Source organism: Tamandua tetradactyla, chromosome 4, assembly GCF_023851605.1.
Source record: "Tamandua tetradactyla isolate mTamTet1 chromosome 4, mTamTet1.pri, whole genome shotgun sequence".
Lineage (NCBI taxonomy): Eukaryota > Metazoa > Chordata > Mammalia > Pilosa > Myrmecophagidae > Tamandua > Tamandua tetradactyla.
In genome coordinates this window covers 81,248,630-81,263,462 of record NC_135330.1, presented here as the reverse complement: position 1 = coordinate 81,263,462, position 14,833 = coordinate 81,248,630, and the positions used below count along the sequence as shown (strand labels likewise).

Sequence of the window (14,833 nt, the reverse complement as noted above, 5' to 3'; positions counted from 1 at the left end):
CTATAGGGAAAAGAATGGAAAAATTTGAACAGGGTATCAGGGAACTCAAGGACAATATGAACCGCACAAATATACGTGTTGTGGGTGTCCCAGAAGGAGAAGAGAAGGGAAAAGGAGGAGAAAAACTAATGGAAGAAATTATCACTGAAAATTTCCCAACTCTTATGAAAGACCTAAAATTACAGATCCAAGAAGTGCAGCGCACCCCAAAGAGATTAGACCCAAATAGGCGTTCTCCAAGACACTTACTAGTTAGAATGTCAGAGGTCAAAGAGAAAGAGAAGATCTTGAAAGCAGCAAGAGAAAAACAATCCATTACATACAAGGGAAACCCAATAAGACTTTGTGTAGATTTCTCAGCAGAAACCATGGAAGCTAGAAGACAGTGGGATGATATATTTAAAATACTAAAAGAGAAAAACTGCCAACCAAGACTCCTATATCCAGCAAAATTATCCTTCAAAAATGAGGGAGAAATTAAAACATTCTCAGACAAAAAGTCACTGAAAGAATTTGTGACCAAGAGACCAGCTCTGCAAGAAATACTAAAGGGAGCACTAGAGTCAGATACAAAAAGACAGAAGAGAGAGATATGGAAAAGAGTGTAGAAAGAAGGAAAATCAGATATGATATATATAATACAAAAGGCAAAATGGTAGAGGAAAATATTATCCAAACAGTAATAACACTAAATGTCAATGGACTGAATTCCCCAATCAAAAGACATAGATTGGCAGAATGGATTAAAAAACAGGATCCTTCTATATGCTGTCTACAGGAAACACATCTTAGACCCAAAGATAAACATAGGTTGAAAGTGAAAGGTTGGGAAAAGATATTTCATGCAAATAACAACCAGAAAAGAGCAGGAGTGGCTATACTAATATCCAACAAATTAGACTTCAAATGTAAAACAGTTAAAAGAGACAAAGAAGGACACTGTATACTAATAAAAGGAACAATTAAACAAGAAGACATAACAATCATAAATATTTACGCACCGAATCAGAATGCCCCAAAATACGTGAGGAATATACTGCAAACACTGAAAAGGGAAATAGACTCATATACCATAATAGTTGGAGACTTCAACTCACCACTCTCATCAAGGGACAGAACATCTAGACAGAGGATCAACAAAGAAATAGAGAATCTGAATATTACTATAAATGAACTAGACTTAATAGACATTTATAGGACATTACATCCCACAACAGCAGGATACACCTTTTTCTCAAGTGCTCATGGATCATTCTCAAAGATAGACCATATGCTGGGTCACAAAGCAAGTCTTAACAAATTTAAAAAGATTGAAATCTTACACAACACTTTCTCGGACCATAAAGGAATGATGTTGGAAATCAATAATAGGCAGAGTGCCAGAAAATTCACAAATACGTGGAGGCTCAACAACACACTCCTAAACAACGACTGGGTCAAAGAAGAAATTGCAAGAGAAATTAGCAAATACCTCGAGGCGAATGAAAATGAAAACACAACATATCAAAACTTATGGGACGCAGCAAAGGCAGTGCTAAGAGGGAAATTTATTGCTCTAAATGCCTATATCAGAAAAGAAGAAAAGGCAAAAATTCAGGAATTAACTATCCATTTGGAAGAACTGGAGAAAGAACAGCAAGCTAACCCCAAAGCAAGCAAAAGGAAAGAAATAACAAAGATTAGAGCACAAATAAATGAAATTGAAAACATGAAAACAATAGAGAAAATCAATAAGGCCAGAAGTTGGTTCTATGAGAAAATCAATAAGATTGATGGGCCCTTAGCAAGATTGACAAAAAGAAGAAGAGAGAGGATGCAAATAAATAAGATCAGAAATGGAAGAGGAGACATAACTACTGACCTCACAGAAATAAAGGAGGTAATAACAGGATACTATGAACAACTTTACGCTAATAAATACAACAATTTAGAGGAAATGGACGGGTTCCTGGAAAGACATGAACAACCAATTTTGACTCAAGAAGACATAGATGACCTCAACAAACCAATCACAAGTAAAGAAATTGAATTAGTCATTCAAAAGCTTCCTAAAAAGAAAAGTCCAGGACCAGATGGCTTCACATGTGAATTCTACCAAACGTTCCAGAAAGAATTAGTACCAATTCTCTTCAAACTCTTCAAAAAAATCGAAGTGGAGGGAAAACTACCTAATTCATTCTATGAAGCCAACATCACCCTCATACCAAAACCAGGCAAAGATATTACAAAAAAAGAAAACTACAGACCAATCTCTCTAATGAATACAGATGCAAAAATCCTCAATAAAATTCTAGCAAATCGTATCCAACAACACATTAAAAGAATTATACATCATGACCAAGTAGGATTCATCCCAGGTATGCAAGGATGGTTCAACATAAGAAAATCAATTAATGTAATACACCATATCAACAAATCAAAGCAGAAAAATCACATGATCATCTCCATTGATGCAGAGAAAGCATTTGACAAGATTCAACATCCTTTCCTGTTGAAAACACTTCAAAGGATAGGAATACAAGGGAACTTCCTTAAAATGATAGAGGGAATATATGAAAAACCCACAGCTAATATCATCCTCAATGGGGAAAAATTGAAAACTTTCCCCCTAAGATCAGGAACAAGACAAGGATGTCCACTATCACCACTATTATTCAACATTGTGTTGGAGGTTCTAGCCAGAGCAATTAGACAAGAAAAAGAAATACAAGGCATCAAAATTGGAAAGGAAGAAGTAAAACTATCACTGTTTGCAGACGATATGATACTATACGTCGAAAACCCGGAAAAATCCACAACAAAACTACTAGAGCTAATAAATGAGTACAGCAAAGTAGCAGGTTACAAGATCAACATTCAAAAATCTGTAGCATTTCTATACACTAGTAATGAACAAGCTGAGGGGGAAATCAAGAAGAAATCCCATTTACAATTGCAACTAAAAGAATGAAATACCTAGGAATAAATTTAACTAAAGAGACAAAAAACCTATATAAAGAAAACTACAAAAAACTGCTAAAAGAAATCACAGAAGACCTAAATAGATGGAAGGGCATACCGTGTTCATGGATTGGAAGACTAAATATAGTTAAGATGTCAATCCTACCTAAATTGATTTACAGATTCAATGCAATACCAATCAAAATCCCAACAACTTATTTTTCAGAAATAGAAAAACCAATAAGCAAATTTATCTGGAAGGGCAGGGTGCCCCGAATTGCTAAAAACATCTTGAGGAAAAAAAAACGAAGCTGGAGGTCTCGCGCTGCCTGACTTTAAGGCATATTATGAAGCCACAGTGGTCAAAACAGCATGGTATTGGCATAAAGATAGATATATCGACCAATGGAATCGAATAGAGTGCTCAGATATAGACCCTCTCATCTATGGACATTTGATCTTTGATAAGGCAGTCAAGCCAACTCACCTGGGACAGAGCAGTCTCTTCAATAAATGGTGCCTAGAGAACTGGATATCCATATGCAAAAGAATGAAAGAAGACCCATCTCTCACACCCTATACAAAAGTTAACTCAAAATGGATCAAAGATCTAAACATTAGGTCTAAGACCATAAAACAGTTAGAGGAAAATGTTGGGAGATATCTTATGGATCTTACAACTGGAGGCGGTTTTATGGACCTTAAACCTAAAGCAAGAGCACTGAAGAAGGAAATAAATAAATGGGAACTCCTCAAAATTAAACACTTTTGTGCATCAAAGAACTTCAGCAAGAAAGTAGAAAGACAGCCTTCACAATGGGAGACAATATTTGGAAATGATATATCAGATAAAGGTCTAGTATCCAGAATTTATAAAGAGATTGTTCATCTCAACAACAAAAAGACAGCCAACCCAATTACAAAATGGGAAAAAGACTTGAACAGACACCTCTCAGAAGAGGAAATACAGATGGCCAAGAGGCATATGAAGAGATGCTCAATGTCCCTGGCCTTTAGAGAAATGCAAATCAAAACCACAATGAGATATCATCTCACACCCACCAGAATGGCCATTATCAACAAAACAGAAAATGACAAGTGCTGGAGAGGATGCGGAGAAAGAGGCACACTTATCCACTGTTGGTGGGAATGTCAAAGGGTGCAACCACTGTGGAAGGCAGTTTGGCGGTTCCTCAAAAAGCTGAATATAGAATTGCCATACGACCCAGCAATACCATTGCTAGGTATCTACTCAAAGGACTTAAGGGCAAAGACACAAACGGACATTTGCACACCAATGTTTATAGCAGCATTATTTACAATTGCAAAGAGATGGAAACAGCCAAAATCTCCATCAACAGAAGAGTGGCTAAACAAACTGTGGTATATACATACGATGGAATATTATGCAGCTTTAAGACAAGATAAACTTATGAACCATGTAATAACATGGATGGACCTAGAGAATATTATGCTGAGTGAATCCAGCCAAAAACTAAAGGACAAATACTGTATGGTCCCACTGATGTGAACGGACATTCGAGAATAAACTTGAAATATGTCATTGGTAACAGAGTTCAGCAGGAGTTAGAAACAGGGTAAGACAATGGGTAATTGAAGCTGAAGGGATACAGACTGTGCAACAGGACTAGATACAAAAACTCAAAAATGGACAGCACAATAATACCTAATTGTAAAGTAATCATGTTAAAACACTGAATGAAGCTGCATCTGAGCTATAGGTTTTTGTTTTGTTTTGTTTTGTTTGTTTTGTTTTGATTTTACTATTATTACTTTTATTTTTTCTCTATATTAACATTCTATATCTTTTTCGGTTATGTTGCTAGTTCTTCTAAACCAATGCAAATGTACTAAGAAATGATGATCATGCATCTATGTGATGATGTTAAGAATTAATGATTGCATGTGTAGAATGGTATGATCTCTAAATGTTGGGTTAATTTCTTTTTTTCCGTTAATTAAAAAAAAAAAAAAAAAAAGAGAAGGGATAATTGGAGATGAAGGGATACAGACTGTACAACGGGACTGGATATAAAAACTCAGAAATGGACAGCACAATACTACCCAATTGTAATGCAATTATGTTAAAACACTGAATGAAGCTGCATGTGAGGTATAGGTTTTTTGTTTTTGTTTTTTTTGTTTTTTTTTCTTTCTATTATTGTTTTAATTCTTATTCTGTTGTCTTTTTATTTCTTTTTCTAAATCGATGCAAATGTACTAAGAAATGATGAATATGCAACTATGTGATGTTATTAAGAATTACTGATTGTACATGCAGATTGGAATGATTTCTAATTGTTTTGTTAATTCTTTTTTTAATTAATAAAAAAATAAATTAATTAAAAAAAAAAAATTTAGAGTGAAATGATGGTGAATGGGGAGGGGGAGGGATGGGGGTATGGTATAAATTTTTTTCTGTTTTCTTTTTATTTCTTTTTCTGAATAGATGCAAATGTTCTAGGAAATGATCATGATGATGAATATGCAACTATGTGATAATATTGTGAATTACTGATTATATATGCAGAACGGAATGATCAAAAATTATGAATATTTGCGTTTGGTGTTTTTTGGCATTTTTAAAAATAATTTTAAAAATTATAAAAAATATATTTTTTAATGGAAAGGTCTGCCCCTTCCATACCTGCACTTGAGCACTGCATTCGCAGTGGGTGTTTTGATGGGCAGCAGCAGGTCCTTCGTGTAGGCTGCGCTGAGGATCAGGGAGTCGCCGTCACACGTCAGGGAAATCAAGACGAGGCGAGGCTCCTGTCGGGCTGTCACCATGTTCCCTTCCTCGTTGATCACAAGCCAAAACCTGCCATTTTCAAAACACGAGATATAGACAGATCAAGATGATAGGCACCTGGTCACTGCACGAGCTTTGGTTATACACCCTCCTTTTTGATTCCCTTCCTTCAAGCCTGGTGTGCGTGTCCGTCTGTCTGTCTGCCTGCTTCCTAAACAGCAACTCAGCAGCCCAGCAAGACCAAATGACTCAATTAATTTCAAAGGGTCCAATAAGCACTCAAGCATCCGACATATAATATTTGCAGAACATCTTGAGCTCCTCGATGGCACAGAAATCAAAGACGTTAATAACGTTTTCATCTCCAGTGCCAGAAAACCTGATCACTTTCATCAATCATGCCCCAAGGAGGTGACAGGAATCTACCACTCAGAAAAGCTTCACAGGCATGAGGAAACACAGTGCCTGGTGCCCAGCAGGCAACGGGCATCTACGGACTGAAATCACCAGCCTGAAACAAAGCACAGAGCTCGGACGAGCTGCCTATAAACGCTACTTACATCTTGCCAAATCTTCTCACCACCCCCTTTAAAAAAAAAAAAGTTCCATTTCAACATTCAAGGTTGTGAATTTTGCAATTTACTAAAAGGTCTATTGTTAATCTGGACAATGTTTTTCCTGGCTTAGTAATCCTGACCTAGAGGTACTTCCCAGAAAAAGCAAGAAATGAGTGCAACAGAAAGAAGTTACCAGAAAAAGAACAAAGCTTTTGTGTAGGTTATGTTTCAGCTCCTAGGAAAGCTAAACACACGTGAAGACATTTAGCCAATTTACCCTGAGTGAAAGGATTACACAATTCCAGGAGTGAGTCTGGGCTTTGGAGGTTCACTAGATGTACAAAAAAAAAATGTGTGTATATAAATATATATGACACTTTAGGTCTTTAAAGAAATAGTCCTTGTTTCACTCTCCCAGCAGGACACCGTGGCTGAGTTATTTAGCTACACTAGAAAAATAGGTTTAGTGTAAGCCCTTTCTCTAACTACCCTCCTGTCAACCTTCACCTTGGACGCACAGCGTCCTGCCCTGTTTCAAATCCTTGGTACCAGCACAAGTGTTTTTTCTACTACTACTACTAATAAAATGCAAACCTGATCATGTCACCATGGAGGGATTCAAAATCTCTCCATGGTTTCTTTTCCTTGAAAGACCCTTGTGCATCCAGCTGCCTTCCCAGGCCCTCTCACCAACCCATGGTCCCACGCCCTAGGCTTTCTGACTTGCCCCAGCATACCCTGCTCTCTCAAGCCCCGTGTCCTCAACCAGCTTTATCCCCTGTCTAGAAGGTTCGTCTCCCCCGTTACTTGTCTAGATATTTTGTAATCACTTTCCAAGTCTCACTCAAGCTGCTACTTCCTCTGTGCAGTGGTTTCTGACCACCTCCTGCAGCATCCAGTACTACTTTCAGATTCACATAGGACTGTAAACCTTTGTCCACTTCCCTTCATCACGCTTTCTGGTAGCGTTTGATGAACATCAAGAATTCAGCATGGTGTCTGGTACAGAAGCCAACATTTGCAATCTATTATCTATTGTAATAGGAGCTCAATAAATGTTTGCTAAATCAATATAGTAACATGACAATGTCCTGTACCTCTGGGACCTACAGAAACAAATGAACTCAGTAACTTCTATCATCTTGGATAGTCCATTGTACAAACCAAGAGCATCTGCGATTCTTGGTACGCTTTCCGAAGCAAAGGTTCATAGCTCACCTTTCAACTGTATGATGAATTGCCTGCTCTTTGGGGAGCTGGAAGGGGGAAAGGTGCAGCCCCCACCATACTTGGGTACAGCAGGACTGAAACTGAGAGGGCTGGTCTGGGAGGAGGGAATCAGGAGGGCAGCCTTACAAAGAGGAGGAGAGCTGGCCTGAAGCCAGACCCAGAAGAGGTCAAAGCCCCTGGCTCTGGGGTTTTGCAATCTTCCCTGAACCCCAGGAATCCTTGCACAACTCGTGAATACCAGATGAGGTATTAATAAAATCACAAAGCCCTGGTTCCACTGCTGCGTGACTCTGAACGTCATTCTCTTTATGCATAAAAAAGCGCTTGAGAGAATTAGGGAACATAATATACCAACAGCACTTTTTAAGTTGTGGGAAACTGTCATTATTATGATGTACTCAGCCTGGGTGTGCTCTTTGAGGGCGAGTGTTCGCTGCTCAAAATTTCCCCGTGTTTTCAGGAAACCGTAATTAAAAAAAAAAAAAAAAAAATAGGGACCGGAGTCAATGCTTAAAGCTCGCTGCCTCCTCTAGCCGGGAGTGAGATAAGTTTGTACTGACAGATACCTGGGACGCCTACTACACCTCTTCAGGGACGAGATGGGAAAGAGGTTCTGAGTGGGGCGGAAAGACACCCCCTTCGGCAAACGGGTGGGGCCCAGGGGTTCAGCACCCCGAGCTCCGGGGTCTGCTGTTGAGGGGAAGGGTCCCCTTGTTCCTCCTTCCCTGCCCCACCCAGCGTCCAGCTGCCGTGCGAGAGGAGCTGTTGTTCCCGGGCTCCGCCTGCCCCCCGGGGCCCCGCGTACCTGTCGCGCAGGTGGCCGCCGCGCAGCCCCAGGGCCGTGCACTCGGCCGCGCCCACCGGCACCCCCTTGCACGACTTGATCGGGTAGATCCACAGCTGCGCCACGGTGCCCACCCGCTGCAGCCGCCGCCGGCGCCGCCAGGGCCGCGCGCCGCGCCAGGCCACGGCCCCCAGCGCCACCGCGGCCAGCGCCAGCGCCGCCACCCCGAGCCACCCGGGCCGGGGCTGCGCGGAGAGGCCGAGGCGGGCCAGCGCCGAAGAGCCCGGGGCGCCCATGGCCGAGAGATTCGGGGGCGCGGGGAGGGGGCTCTGAAGCGTGCCGGGGCGCTGCTGCGCCGCGAGGCGGAGGCGGGACCCGAGCGTGGGGGGTGGGGGATGGCGGCCCGGGGAGTGCGGCCTCTGGCCCGGAGCCCAGGGGGAGGGCAGCCCCTGAACCCTTCCCTGGCCGACTCGGGGCGGCACGTCCTCAGCCTCCAGGCGCGCCCCCCACCCCCGGCACCCATCGCCGCCACTTGCTTCCGAAGGGCGCTGTGCCCCCTCTCCCGGCAGCAGCGCTCCAAATCCCAAGTTTCTTTATTTTAGGTATTTTGTGGGGTCGTCTGGCCTAACATGGGCCAACAGGCGACATTTGCAGGACAGAGGTGAACGATTTCGAAATGAGAACTCGAGTAGCCGGCATAAAGCCCTCTCCTGGGGAGGTGGGGGGGTGTGGGGTCGGCACGGCATGGCCTGCGCGGATTATCCGCTGCCCCTGGCAGAAGCGGTGGAGTTCTCGGCGCGTGGGAATTGGACCCGGAGAGGGACGGGCGCGGGCCCTCGGGACAGCGAGCCGAGGCCTCGAGGACCCGGTGGCCGCGGGGTTCCCCTGGATGCTGCCTGGAGCCGCACTAGGCAGCGGAGAGCCCCCCTCCCGGGCCGCAGCCCGGGACACGCAATCTCAGAGCTCTGACTTGCTTGCAGGCACTGACTTGGGCTACTTGCCATTTCCATGACAGAAGTTTCAAACAACAAGGTCAACTCCCAGGGTGCCGGCAGGACTGATCCCTTCCATTGCAAAGCCAGGAGGGACTCGCCCGCAGATGGAGGGGGTCTTGTATCAGAAATGCTAAACCCTCCTTCTCCAGCTGGCTACACCCTTCAGAACCCCTGAGTGCTCAGGGAGGATCTGTCCAACAGAATTCCTCACCATAAATGTTCAGCCCTAAACAGACCATATCTGTCCTCTTTTCTGTTCCAAACCCAGATCACCCTGCCCCCTCCCCACACTCCTGCAAAATCCAGCGATTGTGTTGCAAAGTAGAGAGGTCAGTGTTGCCCCAGCCACTGGAATGCATCCTTTTCCCAAGAACGAGAAAGATCTTCCCTTTTCCAAGAATGGAGAAGGGACCTGGGTAAATCTGGGGCTCTTGGAAGAAATGTTGGTTAATGGGGCTAGGTGCCCCTGGAGAAAGGGTGAGGAGCCACAGAGCTGGTCACCAGGCAGGACCAGAGCTCATGGTCCCCAGGGAAAGGCAGCTCAAAGGCGCTGAAACTTTGTGTGTTTTTTCTTATCTCCCTCCCCAGTTGACTGTGTGCCCAAATGTCACGATCTGTACACCTTCCACCAACAACGGGGTTGGTTGTGCCTGATTGTGCCTCTGGAGGGAAGAAAAATGAGTGAAAATAAGTAAAGTTCTGATGTAAAATAAGAAAAAGCACTGGAAGCGGACTCAAAAATACCAAAGACAAAACAGAATGAAGTTCACATTTACTAATAAGAAATAAACCACAAAACTGTAAGTGTATTGATTCATTCACATATTATTTCAGTGAGTAGTTTTGCTCAGTTATACCAAAATAGATCATTTCTCTGTTACAAAAAAAGTTATTTGCACCTATAAAAATATCATGCTCCCTTCGTCCTACTCTCATAATTCAATTTGTTTTTAAAATTCCATTCTCTTCATCATACCTGGAATTCCCCATGGTGTATCTGATGGTTACAATTTACTTCTATATAGCTTAGTAGAGGATTAATCTAATATAAAAAAACCAAGCCTATAAAATAATCCACATACTCAAGTATAATCCTGATCCCATAATGGTAGGAGAGAAACAGCACGAGTGAATCACCAGAACTCAGTAGCCACGTGAAGAACAAGAAAATCAGAATCTGTGAGTTGTTAAAATGCAAAGGCACAGCAGGAAACAATGATCTGTTGTTTTCCATTTCTCCAAAACACATGGAATGACAGATAATAAAATGCTTTTTTTTTGTAGATTTTTAGCTGATTCTTTAAACTTTTTTTTTACATATCAACATGAAAGTCAAGGATTGGAGAGGTATGAGAGCTATAAAGACATTGGAAATAATTTTATAGATTTATTTTATTTATTTAAAAATTCTTCATTACTGCAAATTTATATCCCTTCATGTTCCCAAATCACCCCTAAGTCCTTTCCTCACATTAACTGAGAGCATACATAACACCACAGAGGCAAAAAGAGAGATTCGTTTCCAGGGTAAAGAGGGTCAAGGGCCAGGGATGAAAGTTGGCTCTGTGTCGTGGCTGCAGTGAGTGCAATCCTCATCAATGCCTGGTGGGTGCAGAGACCTAAATAAATGAAAAGAACCTCTGATTATTTGGTTGTTTATCCTACCTGTCCAAAAATAATTCAACCACCCACAAAATAGTCACTTATGGAGGTTGAAATGCAGGAAATATGAATGTTGTCTTCCCCAAATTACCATAATAGAATAAAGCACCACGTTAAGATTGAGTCATATTTGTAAAACGATATAAGTTTTTTACTGTGTGACTGCAAAAACCTTGTGTCTGATGCTCCTTTTATGCAAGGTATGGACAGATGAATTAAATATATATATATATGGATAAAAATAAATAACGGGGGGGGCCAAGATGGTGGCTTAGTAAGGTACGTGCATCTTAGTTCCTCCTCCAAAGCAACTACTAGGTGAACTGAAACAGTGCAGAACAGCTCCCGGGGCCACGACAGGGAATGGTCACACAGCGTACCCCAGTCTGGACTGGCTAGTCTGACTGCGAGACTCGGCTGCAGTGAGATCCCCGAGCGGCGCGCGATTTCCCGAGCAGCGGCAGCTGTGGCAGCCGGAGCTCCTCCCTCCCTCCTTCCCAGGTCGGCTGAGAGTCTCGGAGAGGCAAGTTTCCCAAGCCGAGGTGGCCGGCGCCCCTCTTTTGCGGGCGGCTTCCTGGTCCGCCTACGAGTCTCGGATCAGAGGGCTACCCAAGCCACGGTGACCCTCCCCGCCGGGCGGCTTCCTGATCCGGTAGGGAATTCCACAGGCCGCGGCGGGCCGGTAAGCGACGCCCCTCCCCTGCGGGCGACTTCCTGGTCCGGTGGCGAATTCCCCGGGCCCGCTGCGGCCGGTGACCAGCCACAGGGTCCCCTCAAGCCGCGGCGGCTGACGCCCCCAACACGCGTGGCCCCCCGAACCAACAGAGAGAATTGGATCGGAAATCCCCAGGCCACGGAGATCGGTGACTGGGGGGATCCCTTCCAAACACGTGAGACAAATGTGTGCCACGAGCGCCACCTACTGGGCAGGATAAGAAAAACAGAACCCAGAGATTTCACAGAAAAATCTTTCAAACTTGTTGGGTCCGACACCCAGGGAAATCTGACTAAATGCCCAGACGCCAGCAGCAAAAGATAACGGTCCATGCTCAGAAGACTGAGAATATGGCCCAGTCAAAGGAACAAACCAATAGTTCAAATGAGATACAGGAGCTGAGACAACTAATGCTGAACATACGAACGGAAATGGAAAACCTCTTCAAAAACGAAATCGATAAATTGAGGGAGGACATGAAGAAGACATGGGCTGAACATAAAGAAGAAATAGAAAAACTGAAAAAACAAATCACAGAACTTATGGAAGTGAAGGACAAAGTAGAAAAGATAGAAAAAAACAATGGATACCTACAATGATAGATTCAAAGAGACAGAAGATAGAATTAGTGATTTGGAGGATGGAACATCTGAATTCCAAAAACAAACAGAAACTATCGGGAAAAGAATGGAAAAATTTGAACAGGGTATCAGGGAACTCAAGGACAATATGAACCACACAAATATACGTGTTGTGGGTGTCCCAGAAGGAGAAGAGAAGGGAAAAGGAGGAGAAAAACTAATGGAAGAAATTTTCACTGAAAATTTCCCAACTCTTATGAAAGACCTAAAATTACAGATCCAAGAAGTGCAGCGCACCCCAAAGAGATTAGACCCAAATAGGCGTTCTCCAAGACACTTACTATTTAGAATGTCAGAGGTCAAAGAGAAAGAGAGGATCTTGAAAGCAGCAAGAGAAAAACAATCCATCACATACAAGGGAAACCCATGTGTAGATTTCTCAGCAGAAACCATGGAGGCTAGAAGACAGTGGGATGATATATTTAAATTACTAAAAGAGAAAAACTGCCAACCAAGACTCCTATATCCAGCAAAATTATCCTTCAAAAATGAGGGAGAAATTAAAACATTCTCAGACAAAAAGTCACTGAGAGAATTTGTGACCAAGAGACCAGCTCTGCAAGAATTACTAAAGGGAGCACTAGAGTCAGATACAAAAAGACAGAAGAGAGAGGTATGGAGAAGAGTGTAGAAAGAAGGAAAATCAGATATGATATATATAATACAAAAGGCAAAATGTTAGAGGAAAATATTATCCAAACAGTAATAACACTAAATGTTAATGGACTGAATTCCCCAATCAAAAGACATAGATTGGCAGAATGGATTAAAAAATAGGATCCTTCTATATGCTGTCTACAGGAAACACATCTTAGACCCAAAGATAAACATAGGTTGAAAGTGAAAGGTTGGGAAAAGATATTTCATGCAAATAACAACCAGAAAAGAGCAGCAGTGGCTATACTAATATCCAACAAGTTAGACTTCAAATGTAAAACAGTTAAAAGAGACAAAGAAGGACACTGTATACTAATAAAAGGAACAATTAAACAAGAAGACATAACAATCATAAATATTTATGCACCAAACCAGAATGCCCCAAAATACGTGAGGAATACACTGCAAACACTGAAAAGGGAAATAGACTCATATAACATAATAGTTGGAGACTTCAATTCACCACTCTCATCAATGGACAGAACATCTAGACAGAGGATCAACAAAGAAATAGAGAATCTGAATATTACTATAAATGAGCTAGACTTAACAGATATTTATAGGACATTACATCCCACAACAGCAGGATACACCTTTTTCTCAAGTGCTCATGGATCATTCTCAAAGATAGACCATATGCTGGGTCACAAAGCAAGTCTTAACAAATTTAAAAAGATTGAAATCATACACAACACTTTCTCGGACCATAAAAGAATGAAGTTGGAAATCAATAATAGGTGGAGTGCCAGAAAATTCACAAATACGTGGAGGCTCAACAACACACTCCTAAACAACGAGTGGGTCAAAGAAGAAATTGCAAGAGAAATTAGCAAATACCTCGAGGCAAATGAAAATGAAAACACAACATATCAAAACTTATGGGACGCAGCAAAGGCAGTGCTAAGAGGGAAATTCATTGCCCTAAATGCCTATATCAGAAAAGAAGAAAAGGCAAAAATGCAGAAATTAACTGTCCACTTGGAAGAACTGGAGAAAGAACAGCAAACTAATCCCAAAGCAAGCAAAAGGAAAGAAATAACAAAGATTAGAGCACAAATAAATGAAATTGAAAACATGAAAACAATAGAGAAAATCAATAAGACCAGAAGTTGGTTCTATGAGAAAATCAATAAGATTGATGGGCCCTTAGCAAGATTGACAAAAAGAAGAAGAGAGAGGATGCAAATAAATAAGATCAGAAATGGAAGAGGAGACATAACTACTGGCCTCACAGAAATAAAGGAGGTAATAACAGGATACTATGAACAACTTTACGCTAATAAATACAACAATTTAGAGGAAATGGACGGGTTCCTGGAAAGACATGAACAACCAACTTTGACTCAAGAAGACATAGATGACCTCAACAAACCAATCACAAGTAAAGAAATTAAATTAGTCATTCAAAAGCTTCCTAAAAAGAAAAGTCCAGGACCAGATGGCTTCACATCTGAATTCTATCAAACATTCCAGAAAGAATTAGTACCAACTCTTCTCAAACTCTTCAAAAAAATCGAAGCGGAGGGAAAACTACCTAATTCATTCTATGAAGCCAACATCACCCTCATACCAAAACCAGGCAAAGATATTACAAAAAAAGAAAACTACAGGCCAATCTCTCTAATGAATATAGATGCAAAAATCCTCAATAAAATTCTAGCAAATCGTATCCAACAACACATTAAAAGAATTATACATCATGACCAAGTAGGATTCATCCCAGGTATGCAAGGATGGTTCAACATAAGAAAATCAATTAATGTAATACACCATATCAACAAATCAAAGCAGAAAAATCACATGATCATCTCAATTGATGCAGAGAAGGCATTTGACAAGATTCAACATTCTTTCCTGTTGAAAACACTTCAAAGGATAG

At 41.8% G+C, this 14,833-nt stretch overlaps 2 protein-coding genes across 8 annotated transcripts in view; both read right to left on the bottom strand.

The window, feature by feature from the left end:
• The window catches only part of MTARC1 (mitochondrial amidoxime reducing component 1), a 34,925-nt gene extending 25,048 nt beyond the window's left edge, over window positions 1-9,877 (bottom strand). For 2 of the 6 annotated variants that reach the window (XM_077157909.1, XM_077157911.1), the window contains exons 1-2: window positions 8,306-8,641; window positions 5,609-5,782 (exon numbers count right to left, since the gene is read on the bottom strand). In XM_077157909.1, the coding sequence (XP_077014024.1) occupies window positions 5,609-5,782; window positions 8,306-8,580 (449 nt within the window). In that variant the 5' untranslated portion in view covers window positions 8,581-8,641. Of the gene's footprint in view, window positions 1-5,608; window positions 5,783-7,488; window positions 7,956-8,305; window positions 8,642-9,272 lie in introns of those variants that run through there. The other 4 variants (XM_077157907.1, XM_077157906.1, XM_077157910.1 and 1 more) reach the window with 4 other exon arrangements.
• A 776-nt stretch (window positions 9,878-10,653) lies between these two features.
• MTARC2 (mitochondrial amidoxime reducing component 2) overlaps window positions 10,654-14,833 on the bottom strand; it is a 55,078-nt gene continuing 50,898 nt past the window's right edge. For both annotated transcript variants that reach the window (XM_077157904.1, XM_077157903.1), the window contains exon 8: window positions 10,654-10,898. The gene's annotated coding sequence lies outside the window, so the exon portion shown is untranslated. The remainder of the gene's footprint in view (window positions 10,899-14,833) is intronic.